The sequence below is a fragment of the Epinephelus fuscoguttatus genome, linkage group LG4 (assembly GCF_011397635.1).
Source record: "Epinephelus fuscoguttatus linkage group LG4, E.fuscoguttatus.final_Chr_v1".
Classification (NCBI taxonomy): Eukaryota; Metazoa; Chordata; class Actinopteri; order Perciformes; family Serranidae; genus Epinephelus; species Epinephelus fuscoguttatus.
The window spans coordinates 13,123,166-13,143,408 of record NC_064755.1 but is presented as its reverse complement, the minus strand read 5'-3'; the positions used below and the strand labels follow the sequence as shown (position 1 = coordinate 13,143,408).

At 42.2% G+C, this 20,243-nt stretch overlaps 4 protein-coding genes across 4 annotated transcripts in view; 2 read left to right on the top strand and 2 right to left on the bottom strand.

Moving 5' to 3' along the window:
• Positions 1-7,460, bottom strand: part of LOC125886788 (uncharacterized) — a 49,077-nt gene extending 41,617 nt beyond the window's left edge. The window contains exons 1-3 of the mRNA XM_049573108.1: positions 7,178-7,460; positions 448-459; positions 1-27 (exon numbers count right to left, since the gene is read on the bottom strand). Coding sequence (XP_049429065.1) covers positions 1-27; positions 448-459; positions 7,178-7,460 — 322 coding nt within the window. The remainder of the gene's footprint in view (positions 28-447; positions 460-7,177) is intronic.
• The window catches only part of LOC125886791 (histone H3), a 31,895-nt gene extending 18,880 nt beyond the window's left edge, over positions 1-13,015 (top strand). Inside the window, 2 exon segments of the mRNA XM_049573112.1 lie at positions 1,627-1,655; positions 12,543-13,015. Coding sequence (XP_049429069.1) covers positions 1,627-1,655; positions 12,543-12,961 — 448 coding nt within the window. The 3' untranslated portion in view covers positions 12,962-13,015.
• On the top strand, positions 5,597-6,320 carry LOC125886793 (histone H1-like). The gene has a single exon (XM_049573114.1). It carries the CDS (start codon positions 5,632-5,634, stop codon positions 6,241-6,243), a length of 612 nt encoding a protein of 203 aa, XP_049429071.1. The 5' UTR covers positions 5,597-5,631; the 3' UTR covers positions 6,244-6,320.
• On the bottom strand, positions 11,778-12,167 carry LOC125886821 (histone H2A-like). The gene has a single exon (XM_049573146.1). It carries the CDS (start codon positions 12,162-12,164, stop codon positions 11,778-11,780), a length of 387 nt encoding a protein of 128 aa, XP_049429103.1. The 5' UTR covers positions 12,165-12,167.
• Positions 13,016-20,243: the final 7,228 nt, after the last annotated feature.

Genomic DNA, 20,243 nt, shown 5'->3' with positions numbered 1-20,243 from the left:
TCTGAGAGCGGCTGTGAGATGGTGACGCTGCTTCAGACCTCCGGCTCCTGATTGGTGAGGGGCTCCTACGGAGGTCAGCACCGCCTGAAGGAGCGACCCACCGCCCGAGACTCCGCTGCTTATTGGCTGGAAATCCTTTCAAAAGGTCCGCTAAAATTCAGGCTGGGCCGCCCTCTGCTGCTCTGCTGAAGCCTCTTTTCTGGTTGGTCTGGCAGGAACCGGCCCGCGCTCTGTGGATATATAGAGGCGGGTTGAGCTGCTGAGGGAACACTTCTCTTTGCCCCGACTTTAGAGAGCATCTGAAAAATGAGTGGCCGCGGAAAAACCGGTGGAAAAGCCAGAGCCAAGGCAAAGACCCGCTCCTCCCGTGCTGGGCTCCAGTTCCCAGTCGGCCGTGTCCACAGGCTGCTGCGCAAAGGAAACTATGCGGAGCGTGTCGGTGCCGGCGCCCCCGTCTACCTGGCGGCTGTGCTGGAGTATCTGACCGCTGAGATCCTGGAGTTGGCTGGAAACGCTGCCCGCGACAACAAGAAGACCCGTATCATCCCCCGTCACCTGCAGCTGGCTGTCCGCAACGACGAGGAGCTCAACAAGCTGCTGGGCGGAGTGACCATCGCTCAGGGCGGCGTGCTGCCCAACATCCAGGCTGTTCTGCTGCCCAAGAAGACCGAGAAGGCCGCCAAGTCCAAGTAAACCTGGACACTCTCTCTGACGGCTGCAAACCAGCCCCCCAAACGGCTCTTTTAAGAGCCACACAATCACCTCATAAAGAGCTCTGATTCTCATGTCGCAAATGTAAATGATCAATTAAAAATAGTCATTTCTATCTAATGTTCTGGTGTTTATATGATCTTTGACAATGGAAAAACAAAATGATCATAGATGTGTTGAAAAAGCAGTCCTTTGACGACTAAAGAGGTTAATAGGGGGCATAAAATGCTTCAAAAATAGTTAACCTTTCTGAAATAATCCCCAGAGGATCTGAACAATTTTGGCTAGAAATACAGAAGGCAAAGACATTAAACTGCTCCTTTAAAGATCAGAGTACTTACAGAGCTGGTCAATTAGAACAACTTTCATAAAGCAACTAAACTATAAACTTAGGAAGTTTTGTTGTCTGTCATCACCTCACACCTCTGTTTCTACAGTAAAAACATCTGATCACAGGGTACATATTTTACACATGCTCAGTCTCAGAAGAAACCGAGGTGAGCAGGCTGAGAAAGTAAATTGGTTACTAACCCAAAGGAGATAAACACTTGCTTCAGAGACTTCTACGAGGAATTGTATTCCAGTAGAGTAAATGCCACTGAAGCTGATTTTTCAAACGTTTTGCCAATCTAAAGCTTCCTCAATTAGACAGTGCATCACAAGATGATGGATGCTCCAATTTCTAAAAGTGACATCTTGAATGCTATTCAGGCCTTCCCCTTTGGAAAAGCAGCGGGCCCAGACGGCTTTGGCTGTGAATTTTACAAAGCATTTCATGAAAAACTTGTCCCTTTCATGCTTAGGATGGTGAATGACTCTGTGAGAAATAAGAGGCTCCTCAGCTCATTGTATGAAGCAAATATTTGTTTGCTTCTAAAAAAAGGGAAAGGAAGAGTCTGACCCTGCAAGTTATAGGCCTATTGCTCTTAAATTGTGATCAGAAAGTAATAAGTTAATTTCTAGCTCAAAGATTGGGTAATCATATTTCAACAACTGTTGAAATACTTCACGGTGTGAAGTTTGGTGATCTTGAATATATACGCAGATGATTTACTGATCTGTTTATGGGACCCAGTAGTCTCTGTTCTTGACCTCCTGACCTACATTAAATCATTAAGCAGACTGTCAGAATTACAATTAACTGGGAAACGTGAGTTTATGCCTTTGAAGAATAATTTGTGTCCTATAGTCTTGAAATCTTTGCCATTTAAATTACTCACTACCCACATTAACTATCTTGGACTTAAGATTCCTAGAAAAGCCAAATTTTTATTCAAATTGAATTTTTTGGATATGATGGACAAGCTAAGAGCTAATATGAGGAAGTGGAGGTTGCTTCCCCTTTCAATGATTGGTAGCATCAATGCTATTAAGATGGTTGCACTTCCAAGGTTCTTAAATCTTTTTCAAAACCTTCCTATCTGTTTACCGGTGTCTTTCTTTAAATAACTCCCCACTTGATTAATATGTGTTTTGTCTGTGGGTGTGACTTTGTCTCAGTCCATTTTCTTCTTTGTAAATCCATGTGATCATTGATTGAAGACCCAGGTCTATTTCAAAGTCATGAAATCAACCAGACTTGATGTTGTTTGTTCACAGTAGCTCCACACAGCTTTATGGCACAGATTCTGGTTCAGTCTGTTTGGTTAATTCAAGACAGGCTGTTTATAATAAGACCTGCTTTTCTGAGTCACCTCAGAGAAATACCAGCACAGTATTATAATTCAGGAAGAGATCAGGGAAGCACATTAGGCACTAAAGATACGTCAATGCCTCATCGGGTCATTTGTACAAATACAGTACAGTTCTGTGATGAAGCTATGATGCACAAATTATGCTGCTGTTAAAGAATGGGCTGTATATGTGGGACGTCCCACACAGAACTTTAGAGTGTGAAGCACAGATCTGTTTTTAAAGCACCAAAGAGCAGCTCAGTCGCTGTCCAAGGTCCTGTTTCATGACATCATCACTGAGTGTTTGTTTCTCATCATGGTTGTTTCAGCTGACAGTGAGCTGTGATGCTGCCACCAGGCTGCAGTCTTTGTATTGGACCACAGACACTTCCACATAACATGTGGAGCAAATGGAAATAAGAAACAGAGATGTCTTCACCTCAGGATGATCAATAAAGTCCACACAACATGTGCCCTGGATTTACTCTTTTTCCAAAAAAGGGAAAACACTGTGACAGGCTGTGACAAATTCAGGGTAGAAACAGACTGAAGGACAGGGAGTCAGAAATGAGAGGACAGATTGTATAAAGGTTTGTTGGAGAACAGGGCTGTGCAGGGTGCTTGTGCACACTGACTGACTCATATACATACATATATATATATATACATACATATATATATATATATATATATATATATATATATATATATATATATATATATATATACAGTACAGGCCAAAAGTTTGGACACACCTTCTCATTCTATTTACATTGTAGATTCTCACTGAAGGCATCAAAACTATGAATGAACACATGTGGAGTTATGCACTTAACAAAAAAAGGTGAAATAACTGAAAACATGTTTTATATTCTAGTTTCTTCAAAATAGCCACCCTTTGCTCTGATTACTGCTTTGCACACTCTTGGCATTCTCTCCATGAGCTTCAAGAGGTAGTCACCTGAAATGGTTTTCCAACAGTCTTGAAGGAGTTCCCAGAGGTGTTTAGCACTTGTTGGCCCCTTTGCCTTCACTCTGCGGTCCAGCTCACCCCAAACCATCTCAACTGGGTTCAGGTCCGGTGACTGTGGAGGCCAGGTCATCTGCCGCAGCACTCCATCACTCTCCTTCTTGGTCAAATAGCCCTTACACAACCTGGAGGTGTGTTTGGGGTCATTGTCCTGTTGAAAAATAAATGATCGTCCAACTAAACGCAAACCGGATGGGATGACATGTCGCTGCAGGATGCTGTGGTAGCCATGCTGGTTCAGTGTGCCTTCAATTTTGAATAAATCCCCAACAGTGTCACCAGCAAAACACCCCCACACCATCACACCTCCTCCTCCATGCTTCACAGTGGGAACCAGGCATGTGGAATCCATCCATTCACCTTTTCTGCGTCTCACAAAGACACGGCGGTTGGAACCAAAGATCTCAAATTTGGACTCATCAGACCAAAGCACAGATTTCCACTGGTCTAATGTCCATTCCTTGTGTTTCTTGGCCCAAACAAATCTCTTCTGCTTGTTGCCTCTCCTTAGCAGTGGTTTCCTAGCAGCTATTTGACCATGAAGGCCTGATTGGCGCAGTCTCCTCTTAACAGTTGTTCTAGAGATGGGTCTGCTGCTAGAACTCTGTGTGGCATTCATCTGGTCTCTGATCTGAGCTGCTGTTAACTTGCCATTTCTGAGGCTGGTGACTCGGATGAACTTATCCTCAGAAGCAGAGGTGACTCTTGGTCTTCCTTTCCTGGGTCGGTCCTCATGTGTGCCAGTTTCGTTGTAGCGCTTGATGGTTTTTGCGACTCCACTTGGGGACACATTTAAAGTTTTTGCAATTTTCCGGACTGACTGACCTTCATTTCTTAAAGTAATGATGGCCACTCATTTTTCTTTAGTTAGCTGATTGGTTCTTGCCATAATATGAATTTTAACAGTTGTCCAATAGGGCTGTCGGCTGTGTATTAACCTGACTTCTGCACAACACAACTGATGGTCCCAACCCCATTGATAAAGCAAGAAATTCCACTAATTAACCCTGATAAGGCACACCTGTGAAGTGGAAACCATTTCAGGTGACTACCTCTTGAAGCTCATGGAGAGAATGCCAAGAGTGTGCAAAGCAGTAATCAGAGCAAAGGGTGGCTATTTTGAAGAAACTAGAATATAAAACATGTTTTCAGTTATTTCACCTTTTTTTGTTAAGTACACAACTCCACGTGTTCAGTGAGAATCTACAATGTAAATAGTCATGAAAATAAAGAAAACGCATTGAATGAGAAGGTGTTTCCAAACTTTTGGCCTGTATTGTGTATATTATATATATATATATATATACACACACACACACACACACACCTTTCCACATCAGAGCCTCTTATAAATCCACTCAACATGTGTGTCCTTCAAACTGGTTTCTATTCAGAACAATGACAGACAGTTTATCTGAGCTGCTGTTACTCTGTGAGTTTTGAAGGAAGTCCAAATCTAAATTTCAGTCAGTCCTTAGGACCGCAGCAGAAAACACTGAAAAACACTGAATAACTGTTGTGTTACACTTAATGAAGTCTTTTAATATTCATGAACGATCTATGTATCAGTGAAACAGTGTCAGTGTAACATTTAAAGTCATTTACTGCTTCCACAGACAGCTGACATGAATTTGTCCGTGTGTTTGATCATTAATAGTACAGTCTGGCTGAACTGCACCATGCGCCTCGGCCATCATCAGTGTGTTTGCTGCGACCAGAATAATTTGAGTTTATTCCAAAGTCATCGACAGCAGACGGTTGTTTTTACACCGAGTCCCTGAGCAAACATGTGGGCTGCTGGAAAACGGCTTTGATGGAGCTGTGATGCATTTGAAGTCATTTTAGGAGAGAAATGAGTGGGAAATGCAACTGAGCAGTGCTGGCCACGGCGGTGAATAAGTGAGGTTTGGAGGCTCCACAGACAAAATGCAGAGAGCATCAGAGCTCTACATGACTTGAATATGAAGAGACACAAGTCCGCTATCGGCTCCCTTCACTGTCAGCCTTCAGCACTTGTCCCACATTTAGTTTTTCACCTTTTCTCAGTCAAGAGAAAACACAAGTGCTCCAGCTTTCACACTGCACAGAGGAGCCACGGGCTGGGTTGAGTCTCCACGGTTCTCACGCTGTGTTTATGTGCAGCCTCCTGCTCAGCGCTTTCATCAATCTAGTCGGACTGTCGTGTGTTACTGAGCAAGGATAACATACCTGTACAATATGGCAGAAGAAGCTCCAGCTCCAGCCGCCGCGCCGGCCAAAGCCGCCAAGAAGAAGGTTACCAAACCGAGGAAGGCCGGTCCCAGCGTCAGCGAGCTCATCCTGAAAACTGTGGCCGCATCCAAGGAGCGGAGCGGCGTGTCTGCGGCCGCCCTCAAGAAGGCTCTGGCTGCCGGAGGCTACGATGTGGACAAGAACAAGTCCCGCGTCAACACCGCCATCAAGGCTCTGGTGGCTAAGGGCTCTCTGGTCCAGACCAAAGGGACCGGGGCCTCCGGCTCCTTCAAGATGAGCAAGAAGGCTGCCGAACCTAAGAAGGTCAAGAAGCCGGCCAAGAAAGCCGCTCCTAAAGCCAAGAAACCCGCAGCGGCCAAAAAGCCCAAGACAGCGGCAGCCAAGAAGCCAGCAGCCGCTAAGAAGTCTCCCAAGAAGGCCAAGAAATCCGCAGCGGCCAAGAAGACAACCAAGAGCCCCAAGAAGGCTGCAAAGAGCCCGAAAAAGACCGCCAAGAGCCCCAAGAAGGTGGCCAAAAAGGCCCCTGCAGCCAAGAAAGCCCCCGCAAAGAAGGCAGCCAAGCCCAAAGTCAAGAAAGCAGCAGCCAAGAAGAAGTGAGCTGTCATCAGTCTCATCAACAAACTACTCACTAAAAGGCTCTTCTAAGAGCCACCCACACCATCTTTAAAGAGCAGCATGCCATTCGTTCATTCATTCATTAAATAATTAATACTATTTTCTTTGTTTTTTGACTGTATCACTCGTGCTTTGTTTTTGTCATAGTGAGCAACACAAACATCTGACAGCTAGTTACTTGAAGATTTAAAAGGCTTGTACAACATGTCGACAGTAAATGAAGAATACCCATATACTTAAGTCATCGCACTTTTCAGACACACGGTCCACGCAATGAGGTGTGTTAAAGCCCGTTTGTGATGTTGTTTATTATATAGCGATGATGTTAAGGTGATGAAAGGTTTATTACAAGAAGTACAGCATCTATCAAGCATCTAAAATGCTTGGAGAGGTTCTTCAGCCAATGTGAAACACTCTGAAACCAGTCCCAAACTCCCTGTTTATATAGACCTGGTGATGTTTGTGAAATGTCAAACAGACAACAGAGGGTCACCCTAGTTGGACATCACCCATCTTTAAACCTGGGCCATAAATATCTTCTCTGACCCTAACCATATATGTTGTTTTTGACCTTGGGCCCCTTACTGGTCATCTATTCCAAACCTTCAGAGCGAATGATAATACACTACAGTGACAGTGAATATTTCTATACCTTACGATCAGTCCGGGCCTGCTCTCAAATAATATGTAGGCTATCGATAGTTATTGGCATTAGGAATGTCATATAGATGGCACTATGGACATCTTTCCCTTAATCAATACAAAGGACTCAGGGGAAACCACGTCAAATGGAAATATACAAAAATATTAACAGAGAGAAGCTCTTTAAGGTGATGTGGGTGGCCCTTAAAAGGACCTTTGGTTTCCAGTAATTAACAGTCAACGATTTAACCTCCGAAGCCGTACAGAGTGCGACCCTGCCTCTTCAGAGCATACACCACATCCATGGCGGTCACAGTCTTCCTCTTGGCGTGCTCGGTGTAGGTGACGGCATCACGGATCACGTTCTCCAGGAACACCTTCAGCACACCGCGGGTCTCCTCGTAGATCAGACCAGAGATACGCTTCACTCCACCACGGCGAGCCAGACGGCGGATGGCGGGTTTGGTGATTCCCTGGATGTTATCACGGAGAACTTTGCGGTGACGCTTAGCGCCTCCTTTACCGAGTCCTTTTCCTCCCTTGCCGCGACCACTCATTCTATCAGAGTCTAGGGTTTCCCGATGTTAAACTGGAGATTAGAAGCTGTGAACGTGGATATTTAAATCCTTGCTGCGGACGTAGTTGAGCTCTGCTGGGCGGAGACATTTGTTCTAACAATAGAAACTAGGACACTGATGAACCCTTCACCTTCACAGTCGAGGCGGGAAATTATTATTCTACTGTGAATCACTCATCTATAAACCGCCTGTTTTGATCATATACAAAACATCAGGTAGTTAATAACAGCACATGTAAAAATATAAAACCAAAAGTGTTCCATAATTATTTATAAAACATATAAATAACAGTGTTTCAAGACAATTGCGTAAAATTAGCACAAACAAAAGAGACAAGAAGATGCAAGGACGTTTTTAGGAACCAAAGAATAACTGAGTGACTTGAGAAGAGTCTTGAATTTTATGACAAAAGCTAAAAATTCACTAAAATTAACTGAGTTAAATAACGTGTTCTTGTAAGTAAAAAGTTTAGCATTTAGAAAAACAATATCAATGAGATTCAAGAGCGCTTTTCTCTGGATTATCACAATAACAAAAAATGTCCCTGAGGTTCCAAGAGAAATATTTTCTATATTATTTTTTACAAAAGGAGCAGGAGGCATTATGGTCTGTAAATTTGGCAACAAGATAATTGGCGGGGTAGTTTTTGTGTAAAATTCGTGTACGTCTTTAGCTTCATTGAAGATGCATTACTCACAAGGTAACAGCCGAGGTCCTCTCCAGTTTATGTTCTTAATTTTAGACCTTCAGAAAAATTTGTCTCTTGGTGCAGTTTCAACACTTTCTTTGATCAGTGAATATTCTTATTGTTACACCTTTTATCTGTTATCTTAATTCTATCCAACATCAGTAAAGGCCGTGTTATGTTACTCTCATCATATCTTAGATGGTTTTTCATAAGTTGAGTTAACACATTTAGAAAAGCAAGAGTCAAAGAAATGAATTATCTGAAAGGAACTGGAAAAACTGTTCATTGTTCATGCCAAATTCATCAAAGAAATAATTTACCTCATTGGAACCATGTATGAAAGGATAAATATTTGTTTCTGATAAGTTCATCACAGTTGTTCCAGAGAGAAGTTTTATGTCCCATCTGCCTGATGTAAGAATTGTGTCAAAATAAAACACAGACGAAAAATAAACAGCATTCTTGTTTGGTATCAAATCTCCATTAGCAGGATATGCAACTGTACATTTTATCTGAGGCTTTATATCCTAGTCGCCTTTATCTCTCATACCTGACAACCACCTATCCAGAAATTGTGAGATTGTAACAGTTTGGAAAATAAGGACTGAATTTACCATTAAATGATTCCACTAAACCTAAACATAATATATTGTAATATTCACACTATAATGGTTAAGTTTTGTTTAAGTTTGTTGGATTTGTTTAAAGATCAGATGGATTATTAAGGACAACACAACAGTTCTGTCTTAGGTTTTGTTGATGGGTGAAACAATGTGTCAGTACAGAAAATGGGTACTGAGTCTGTACATATGAGGGGCCGTACAAGCCATAATTCATTCTGGCCCTCTTACACACATACATTCTTCTTACACATACATATATTTTTACTCACACATTTATACATTTTCACTCACACATTCATACAATTTGCTCTCATGCACATGCAATCATGTATACCTTTAATACTATAAGTAATATATGTATGTAAAAGGAAAATGTATGTATGTTGAAAGAGAATATATGTATGTAAGAGAAGAATGTATGCATGTGTGAGTAAGAGTATAGTGGAAACGGAAGGCAGTCCATTTATCGTCTACATACTCCGGTAAAGTAGGTGGCGGTATACACCTAATGAGCAATGGTTGCAACGCGCCATAAAACCAAACGAAGAATAAGAATTTATCGAGCTGTGATTGGTTGAGAAGGATGACGTGGGTCTGCTGTGGTGAAACTACAATGTTCTGAAGATGGACTACAAAATGCATGTTGTTTCATGCAGGATACATAAACGTGGACAACACGGTGAAAGATAGTTTAATTACTAAGGTCGGAACTGAATTAAAAAAAGGAATATAGGCTACCAGCCACAAACTGAAACGAAATTGTCACATTGAGAATGATTTGCTCACACTCACCGAACTGAATCCCAAGTAGTAAAATGAATTAGGCTAATGATATTACTAAAGGCTGGCAATACAACAACTATAGTTGTGACCTAAATGACATGCTGTTGCTATCTGCAGAAAGTATTAAAGCATGAAATCCCGCATTTTTAATGTACGAAAGCATCCTGTGTCATAACTACATGTGTGCCGTTTGTAACAAACCAAACCTCGTGAAAATCAGTTGAAAATTCAGTGAGTTATTCTATTTTACTTGTGCATACAGCTCCTTCCTCAATAGAAGTGAATGCACTGTGGAGGCGAAGCGAGACCCATCCAAGATGGCGGCCGGCGAGGACGCGCTCAAGCACTCGATGCGGCGTCTATGTATTAATGTCTATGGAGAATGAAAAGAAAAGGGAGAAACGGCACAAGGAGTCGCGGGTCTACACCAATCACAGCCTCCGGAGCACAGCTGTAGGTCGGCTCTCTGACGCCGGCCTGGAAACTCGTCAGATCATGACTGGACATGAGAGCAGCCGGCGGGTTTACTGGCCTCCGTCAGCGCAGGAGAGACGAGACTGGAGCAACATCTTGTCGTCTCCAAATGTCCCAAAAAGCAGTGCTCAATCTGTCAATCTCCGTCCTTCAAATGCCACTATGATGGACACACCCATAGGCTATCACTTTCAAATCATCACTATTAATGGTAACGTAGCATTTAATTTTAAATAGGAATCGTTAATTTGTTAATGTGTTTATGATTTAATCTCGACCACTACTATATGCTTAGGAATTATTTGTTGCAATTAAAAACGATTTTGACTAGCCTACTATTTGGATGTTGATTAGGCCTATTTGAAACAAATTTTCTTGGGCCTATAAATGAACGCCACTGAATCATGAAAGTAATATCTTAAAGGTTTTTTTGCACATCATCCTGTGACCACCAGAGTCTGTAACACACAAGCGGAAAAGTGCACTGGCTTTCTGAAATAATCATCTTCTGAATAATATCACGTAACATTTAGCCATCATCTCGCTTCCCTTCACTGATCAGAGTCGCTATGCTCTCTACGCTGCGGCCACAGCGGGTTTCCATGGCAACGCCTGTGAACTACAGAGATTAAATCGTCCGCTCAGCTGTGGCTTGTGGAAAAACTCGTGATTTTAACTGTAAAACACATTAAAGTATAAATAATTGATTTAATATTAATTTCTTTGGTAAGTGACCATGGTATACTAAGCGGGTTAATGCCCTTCGAGGTGTCCATTATCAGGAATGAATGGACATCGCGGAAGCAACCGTCCGACGCGAGGTTCATGCCTCCACGTCGTCCATTAATTCCTCATAGTGGACACCTCGTCGGGCATTAACCCTTACGTAATTATTCATGTGTAAATCACAAATGATAATTGCTGCTGTTTTAGGTGGAGGTAATATATATTCTATCAGCTTGTAAATACTTTTTTTATTTTGTAAATTGTACATCCAACAGTTTTGCGTTAGGCTACTTCTTCTTCTTTAAATCTGCGCAAACAGTGAAACGGTAGGCTACCTAACTGTGGTATTTGAATTGATGTACATAATAAACACCTCTGGTATTGACTGAATGATTACGAGCAGATTACTTCTCAGAGTTCTTTTTACTGTCAAGTTTATATGAAGCTGTGGTGTTGATGAACACTACTTCCTCTCTCCGGTTGTTGCACTTCATTAATGTGGGTAAAGATCAGTTAAAGCGGATTTAATAAAAGACTATTAAACCGGGAAACGTAGTTAGGCTACTTTACAGATTAAAAATTATGAAGGTGTTTGGGGGGTGTTGATATAGCTTGTCCCGACTCCGTTTATATCCGCCAAGATAGCTGTCTGTATGCGTGGAGTAGCAACTGAGTGTAGCTGCTGTATATTCCTCAGATCAGGACTGATTAGGCGGTTTAGTTTATTCCTGACTTCACAAAAGGTGACCAATTGAAATTAACCGATAAATCAAATTTGATAAAATAGCCTGTTTTGCTTCCATTATACTTTAAACTTGAGATTTTTGATGTTTCATGCTTTCATTTCTGCAGGTCTTCAATTTCGCTCATGCTTCCAAGGGTACCTTTTTATAAATGTATTAATGAGACATGAGAATCAGAGCTCTTTATGAGATGAGTGCGTGGCTCTTAAAAGAGCCGTTTGGGGGGCTGGTTTGCAGCCGTCAGAGAGAGTGTCCAGGTTTACTTAGACTTGGCGGCCTTCTCGGTCTTCTTGGGCAGCAGAACAGCCTGGATGTTGGGCAGCACGCCGCCCTGAGCGATGGTCACTCCGCCCAGCAGCTTGTTGAGCTCCTCGTCGTTGCGGACAGCCAGCTGCAGGTGACGGGGGATGATACGGGTCTTCTTGTTGTCGCGGGCAGCGTTTCCAGCCAACTCCAGGATCTCAGCGGTCAGATACTCCAGCACAGCCGCCAGGTAGACGGGGGCGCCGGCACCGACACGCTCCGCATAGTTTCCTTTGCGCAGCAGCCTGTGGACACGGCCGACTGGGAACTGGAGCCCAGCACGGGAGGAGCGGGTCTTTGCCTTGGCTCTGGCTTTTCCACCGGTTTTTCCGCGGCCACTCATTTTTTTTTTTTTTTTTTTTCAGATGCTCTCTAAAGTCGGGACAAAGAGAAGTGTTCCCTCAGCAGCTCAAACCCGCCTCTATATATCCACAGAGCGCGGGCCGGTTCCTGCCAGACCAACCAGAAAAGAGGCTTCAGCAGAGCAGCAGAGGGCGGCCCAGCCTGAATTTTGGCGGACCTTTTGAAAGGATTTCCAGCCAATAAGCAGCGGAGTCTCGGGCGGTGGGTCGCTCCTTCAGGCGGTGCTGACCTCCGTAGGAGCCCCTCACCAATCAGGAGCCGGAGGTCTGAAGCAGCGTCACCATCTCACAGCCGCTCTCAGAGTTTAAGAGCAGCGCATCACGTCGTTTCACTGCATCATTCTCCTTCCCAGAGAAAGAAGAAGTCATGGCAAGAACCAAGCAGACCGCTCGTAAATCCACCGGAGGCAAAGCCCCGAGGAAGCAGCTGGCCACCAAGGCTGCCCGTAAGAGCGCCCCGGCCACCGGCGGCGTGAAGAAGCCTCACCGTTACAGGCCCGGTACCGTGGCTCTGAGAGAGATCCGTCGCTACCAGAAATCCACCGAGCTGCTCATCCGCAAGCTGCCCTTCCAGCGCCTCGTCCGAGAAATCGCTCAGGACTTCAAGACCGACCTGCGCTTCCAGAGCTCCGCTGTCATGGCTCTGCAGGAGGCCAGTGAGGCTTACCTGGTGGGCCTGTTTGAGGACACCAACCTGTGCGCCATCCATGCCAAGAGAGTCACCATCATGCCCAAAGACATCCAGCTGGCCCGTCGCATCCGTGGAGAGAGAGCTTAAACACTCTGCTGCCGCTCCAGAAACCACAACGGCTCTTTTAAGAGCCACCTCACTCCCCACTCAAGAGCTCACTCCTCTACTCACAACACACATTTCATCTACATAACCGGTCAATTATAAGAGACATGTGAAGATAGAAATAATTTAACATAAAGCAAAAAGTGTTTTTATTTTTTAATACACCATTTATCTTAATATTGGAACATTTCATTAAATGTCAAATACTGTCATTTTGTAATAATAATAGTTACCATTATTAGATTTTAAAAAAAAAAAAAAAAAAAAAAAAATCCAAACCTAGAATAGCTTTATTGCCTTGCACAGGAACAAAAGGATGCTATGTAGACAACGAAAATGCGGGAGCCACTTCTAAGGTGCAAGTACAGATAATTAGCGTTTGCAAGGCAAACAACGTTTATGCAACAAAATTATTGCGTAACACACATCAAGGCAATAAATAACGTAAAATAAGTAGCATCTGTTGTGTCTCTGTGCACACTTGAATGCACACTACTTCTACCCTGGGCCATACAGTGTGGGCAGCAGTGCAAAACAATAGAATTCAAGAGACACTGACCTGGAAAGGTAGGCTATAGTTTTGATTGTTTTCTCTCTCCCTGTTACACAGGCTATGTAACAACAGAAATGTGTTTAATAATAAAAATAAATGAATACATTAATGGTAGCAAAAATGCCTCCTGTCTGTGTGCACAAGCACCCTGGACAGCTTCCTCATACAAAGGGCCATGTACTGTGTGTGATTATATGTTACAGTTTTTCTCAATCGCTTTGGTGCATTTCTCAAATCACTATTAACATTTGCACAAGAGTAAGTGCATTTCTCAAAACAATTAGTGCAAACTGCAAAACTTAGTTGATAACCTGCAAAACTGTGTCATTTGTTCAAAATGGATAGTTCATTCCTCACAAGCAAGTATTCATGTCAATGAAAGTGTCAGTGTCATCAAAATGAAAAGTCCTGACACCATTGTTTATGAACAAGAGTCAAATGGCTTTGTCATGTTTTGTCATGTTTTCAAAATGAAAACATGACAAAACATGGCTTTGTCATGTTTTCATTATGACAGTTTACTCTGTAAGTGTTTTCCAATGCAAAAAAGTCAGATCTTGGTGACACTACCTGAAAATACTCAAGACAGCACTATACACTATTTGCACAGCCATTTGAAAACTACAGTAAAGTAACACATTACTGTATTTAGTGAGGTAACAGAGTACAAGACACTGAATATGTATATTTCACATTTTTACTGCAATTCTCATTTGTTCACAGCATTGTGCAAAAGTAAAATACACAGTTACTTATTGGCAACAAACATAAGAAACACCCTTTGGGTAGAGCTGTGCATAACTGCACAAATGCACAACTGTAAACAATATTGCAGTACATATTGGAACATACAACATACACAGTATCAATCACGCACATCCAGACGTTCCTGTCTGTCTGGCCACATATTCTCGTCTATATCACACCGAATATCATCTCTTGCAATGCAGTCAGGAAAGTATCTCCTGGAGTGGCGAATCCACTCTCTGCGGGACTCTGCTGTGATGTGTTCACATGCTGCATCAATGGCCGCTAGCAGGGCCATTTGGGCATGTGGATGCCGGTCATATACCTTTTACCTCCAGGCAGAGAAAAACTCCTCTATCGGATTCAGGAATGGGAAGTAGGGAGAGAGATATTCCACCAGCATCCTGTCATGTGCCACAAACCACTGTCTGACCAGATCTGAGTGGTGAAAACCCACATTATCACAAACAACACCACACTTATTCAGAAAAGAGTGTCTAAAAAGGTCAGCAGATGTTGTGTGTTGTATGGACCAAGATGGGGGGATATGGATGAGGACGCCGTTTTCTGAGATCCCTGCACACATTGTAATATTCCCTCCTCGCTGGCCTGGGACAGCAATAGTTGCTCTCTGTCCAGTGCGATTTCTTCCATGCCTTCTACCTTTTGCCAGATTGAAACCTGCCTCATCAAGGTATATGAATGTGTACAGCGGTTCCCTGGCCTCCAGCTCCAGTACACGCTTTATCCCAGAAGAGAGAGAGAGAGAATAAAACTATAACAACTTTTCCTGTGTAACATAATGCATTTTGGACAACATATTGTACAGTATGTACTGTGAATACACATACACAGAACTGTCATGTAAGTGTACTGCATGGCACTACACAAAGTAAACAGTTTACAGCACTGAACATCAGAGTATGCATAGAACACATACATGTTTTACCTGTACATACTGGTGACGGATCTCCTTCACTCTGACGCTGTTCCGTTCAAATGGCACATTGTACAATTGTTTCATGCGCATTTCATTTCTCCTGAGCACTCGGTCAATCGTGGCGATTGAAACAGATTCAATATTCCCAAAGATATTGTCATCCTTTGTAACAGCACTTTGTATCTCTCTCAACCTTATGGCATTGTTTGCAATTACCATTGCACAAACAGCTTCCTCTTGTTCCGGAGTAAAAAGGGGCCTTCTTCCACCTCTTTGCACCTCTGGTTGTCTTGCAATCCTATGTGGTGCAGAGTAAAATTACAGTAATGTACAGTAAACATGAGATACACTGCATTAACCCATAATACTTTAGTGTACAGTGCTTCCCACTTGTAAAATGCTGCAGTACAGTTCCATACTGTAAATATGGCAGATCTTTACTGTAACACTACTGTACACTATAATACAGTAATTCTGTGCTGCAGTAAAGCTGTAAGTCTAAATGTAAAATGTAAAAAGTGACAAGTTCTTGTCCCACTGTAAGTTTCATGTATAACACAATGACAGTAGTGCGGTGCAGATTGTTTAGTGCTGATTTACTGTCCAATATACACACCTGTTCCCCTGACGAAATGTTTGAATAATTGAATTTACAGTGGTTCTCCCAACATTTGGCTGCACCCTTCGACCAGCCTCAGCCATTGTGAGGCCGTGATTGACAATGTGATTAGTTTTATAGGGAATGACTATTCAGCATTCATAAGTATAGTTCATTTTGACTGACATGACATGGGCAAATGATAATGTTATAAAACAGCAGAGAATTGTATGAAAGCAACTGATGCATGTCCAAAAGCATTTGCAATTTGTTGGAAGGAATGAGAAACTGCTATTATGATGTGCACAAATGACTAAATGTTGTGGAGGCTGAACTTACAGTTAAGAGAATTTTAATTCTGATCAGAGAAATGCACTAAAGCAACTGAGAAAAACTGTAAATACATGCTCTCATCTCCATTCCTCTTTGTCCACTTGTGGTGCAGTGTTTCCAGTCTGAGCTGGTTAATACACTGTAACTGGATAAAAAAAGATTCAATATGTTGTGCACATTTTATTTACCATACTGAGGTGAAGAAGTATCTGTATTTTGATTTTAATTTGAATATGCTAATGTTACACATGCAATGTGTCAGTGGACCATTACAAAGATTATATATAACCTGGTGGCTTCATCACATCAAAGATTCTTCAAAAATTCAGATTTATTTTCCATTATATGTTATTTATTGCCAAGCAGCATCAAGTTTTAGTGATTATTCAACAACATGTTTAAATAGCCACAATAGACACAACAGATACTTTATCAGTTTCAACTGTGTCTCAAGAAAGTAAGGAAAAAAGAGAATGGCAAGCACTTGGACTGCAGATGAAACACAAGCCCTGCTTGTCTTATGGAGTGAGAATACCATGCAGGGTGATTTGGTGCAGCAGGCATTTTAAGCAAGCTGGAGGAGATGGGGATCCTGCGTACATTTGTGCAATGCAGGGAGAAAAATAAAAAATCTGCGACAAACGTAGGAAATAATTGTTGACCATAATAACACCAGCAGGGCGGACAGAAAAATATTCTGCTGGTTCAACACAACGGACACAGTGCTGGGAGGATGGCCTGTAACAAATGGAGGCCAAAGGTCACAGTCTGCACATGTCCTTCTAAACTTGATTTGTGGCGAGACAGAAGAGACTGGTAAGTTTCAAAATCAATATTAACAAAATGCTGTGTTTCGATAAATAGTTTGGGGGAAACTCCAAAAATGCTGTGGTTGAGTAACAAAGGCTAACATTACCATGTAGCTTTACAGCCATCATATGAACAAAAGCTGAAGGACATCTGAAGGGGAGGACCTCACCTGTGCCAACCCCTCACCAGAACTGCTGTCTGATTTTGTTCTGTCTCTGCCCACCCAACATACTGTTCAATTTCTCAGCAGCAGACTTCACCCCACTTCATAAATAAGCAACCTACCATATTTAACATTCATATTGGTAATCTGTTTTTGGCATTGTATGTGTTGTATTTATTGAATTGCACCTTGTTTGCACCTTACTGTTATCTCATTTTTATGTTTTGCAACTTAAGCATCTTTCCCACTGCACAAAAAACCCACTGACACCTGCAAACATCCTGCTTGTGTATGTAATAAGAAAGGTCACAATCAGCATTCACGCCCTGGTCATATGACTCTGCAGTAGTCATGTGGGTATTTATTGGCTCCAGTTATGATTGGCAGCAATGGAAACACAACACCCAGGTGAACATGCTAATGCTAGCCCATTTACCAGCGAGATTTAATGACACACCGCCAAAAAGTACAGTCTCCACCCAAGCAGCGTTCAAACAACGATCCAAATTACACTGCACAGAGTTTGAAAGGGAGAGTAATTAAGTAACCAACATATCTTTTTTTTTTTTTTTTTCTTAAAGTAACCACCATAACATTTTTACTGGCCTTCATTCTTCTTTCTATTGTTTACTAACCTAAAGGCAGGCTCCTGTGCAGCAGAGCTGTGTGTACAACTTAGTCTACTGGCATTGTGAAAGGAGTCCACAGCCTGTTTTTAGTGAGGTTTCCCATGTTTACAAAAGCCCATGTACAGTACAAGCCAAAAGTTTGGACACACCTTCTCATTCAATGCGTTTTCTTTATTTTCATGACTATTTACATTGTAGATTCTCACAGAAGGCATCAAAACTATGAATGAACACATGTGGAGTTATGTACTTAACAAAAAAAGGTGAAATAACTGAAAACATGTTTTATATTCTAGTTTCTTCAAAATAGCCACCCTTTGCTCTGATTACTGCTTTGCACACTCTTGGCGTTCTCTCCATGAGCTTCAAGAGGTAGTCACCTGAAATGGTTTTCCAACAGTCTTGAAGGAGTTCCCAGAGGTGTTTAGCACTTGTTGGCCCCTTTGCCTTCACTCTGCGGTCCAGCTCACCCCAAACCATCTCAACTGGGTTCAGGTCCGGTGACTGTGGAGGCCAGGTCATCTGCCGCAGCACTCCATCACTCTCCTTCTTGGTCAAATAGCCCTTACACAGCCTGGAGGTGTGTTTGGGGTCATTGTCCTGTTGAAAAATAAATGATCGTCCAACTAAACGCAAACCGGATGGGATGACATGTCGCTGCAGGATGCTGTGGTAGCCATGCTGGTTCAGTGTGCCTTCAATTTTGAATAAATCCCCAACAGTGTCACCAGCAAAACACCCCCACACCATCACACCTCCTCCTCCATGCTTCACAGTGGGAACCAGGCATGTGGAATCCATCCGTTCTGCGTCTCACAAAGACACGGCGGTTGGAACCAAAGATCTCAAATTTGGACTCATCAGACCAAAGCACAGATTTCCACTGGTCTAATGTCCATTCCTTGTGTTTCTTGGCCCAAACAAATCTCTTCTGCTTGTTGCCTCTCCTTAGCAGTGGTTTCCTAGCAGCTATTTGACCATGAAGGCCTGATTGGTGCAGTCTCCTCTTAACAGTTGTTCTAGAGATGGGTCTGCTGCTAGAACTCTGTGTGGCATTCATCTGGTCTCTGATCTGAGCTGCTGTTAACTTTTTAGCGATTTCTGAGGCTGGTGACTCGGATGAACTTATCCTCAGAAGCAGAGGTGACTCTTGGTCTTCCTTTCCTGGGTCGGTCCTCATGTGTGCCAGTTTCGTTGTAGCGCTTGATGGTTTTTGCGACTCCACTTGGGGACACATTTAAAGTTTTTGCAATTTTCCGGACTGACTGACCTTCATTTCTTAAAGTAATGATGGCCACTCGTTTTTCTTTAGTTAGCTGATTGGTTAGTACTAGAATATAAAACGTGTTTTCAGTTATTTCACCTTTTTTTGTTAAGTACATAACTCCACATGTGTTCATTCATAGTTTTGATGCCTTCAGTGAGAATCTACAATGTAAATAGTCATGAAAATAAAGAAAACGCATTGAATGAGAAGGTGTGTCCAAACTTTTGGCCTGTACTGTACATACGCTCATTTTGGTGGAAAAGGGGTGTTAGTATTGCAACCACTACACAGCAAGTTCTCTTTGGATAAATAAAGTTCCATCTTATCTAACAGGTTCTGGGAGATGATAATGTATAAAAGGAGAGTAACTGAGACGCATACAGGTAGGTAGGTAGGTCGGTAGGTAGGTAGATGAAAAACCTGAAACCCGTCTCTTCACATTGAACAAATACAGTTCATCACATTTTGTATATAGATCAAATTTGCTTTTAGCACCTTGCAAACACACACTGTCTGTTTTAACTGTTTTACACATTTTAAACCACTGAATATTAAACTGATGAGTTTCAGTCATGGTTAACACATTAGAATAATGACACTATTAATTACTGAGGTCAGATCACACAGAGTTGGTTATCATTCATGTGCATTATTTGGAAATCACTGTGAAAGTTAAAGGTTAAAAAGTGTATGAGCAATTCTCAGTAGGTATGACATTAATAGAAACTGGATTTAGTTTGCTTCCTCATGAAGAGTTGTGGCCGTGTTTTTAACTCTGTTTACTATTAACTATTGATTTTGATGCACATTTAGCAATAAACTTTGGGTAAGAAATATAAATTGAATATATGTAGTTTGCAAATAATTTGGAAAAACTTCACTGGATGATAACTCAAACAAGGGCACACAGCCCAGCAAACAGAAGCATACCGATGTATTAACACACACATGTTAATGTGGTTACAAGAAAGAGGTTCCTGCTTTTCCTCTGGAATTGTCCACCATCAGTATGCTAAGGAAATACATGGAGGTGGTAATCCTACACATTGTGACACAAACGGCCAAGAGAGAATGATAATGTTTCATGTAAATTAAGCTCTTTGAAAGCTTGTGTCACAATGAGCCTAATGGCCATTCTGTGGTTTCCTGGCCATCAGGTTCATTGTGATACAAATGGGCAAGGTGAGAATGAAGAACTTTCATGTATAGTAACCTCTGGTACAC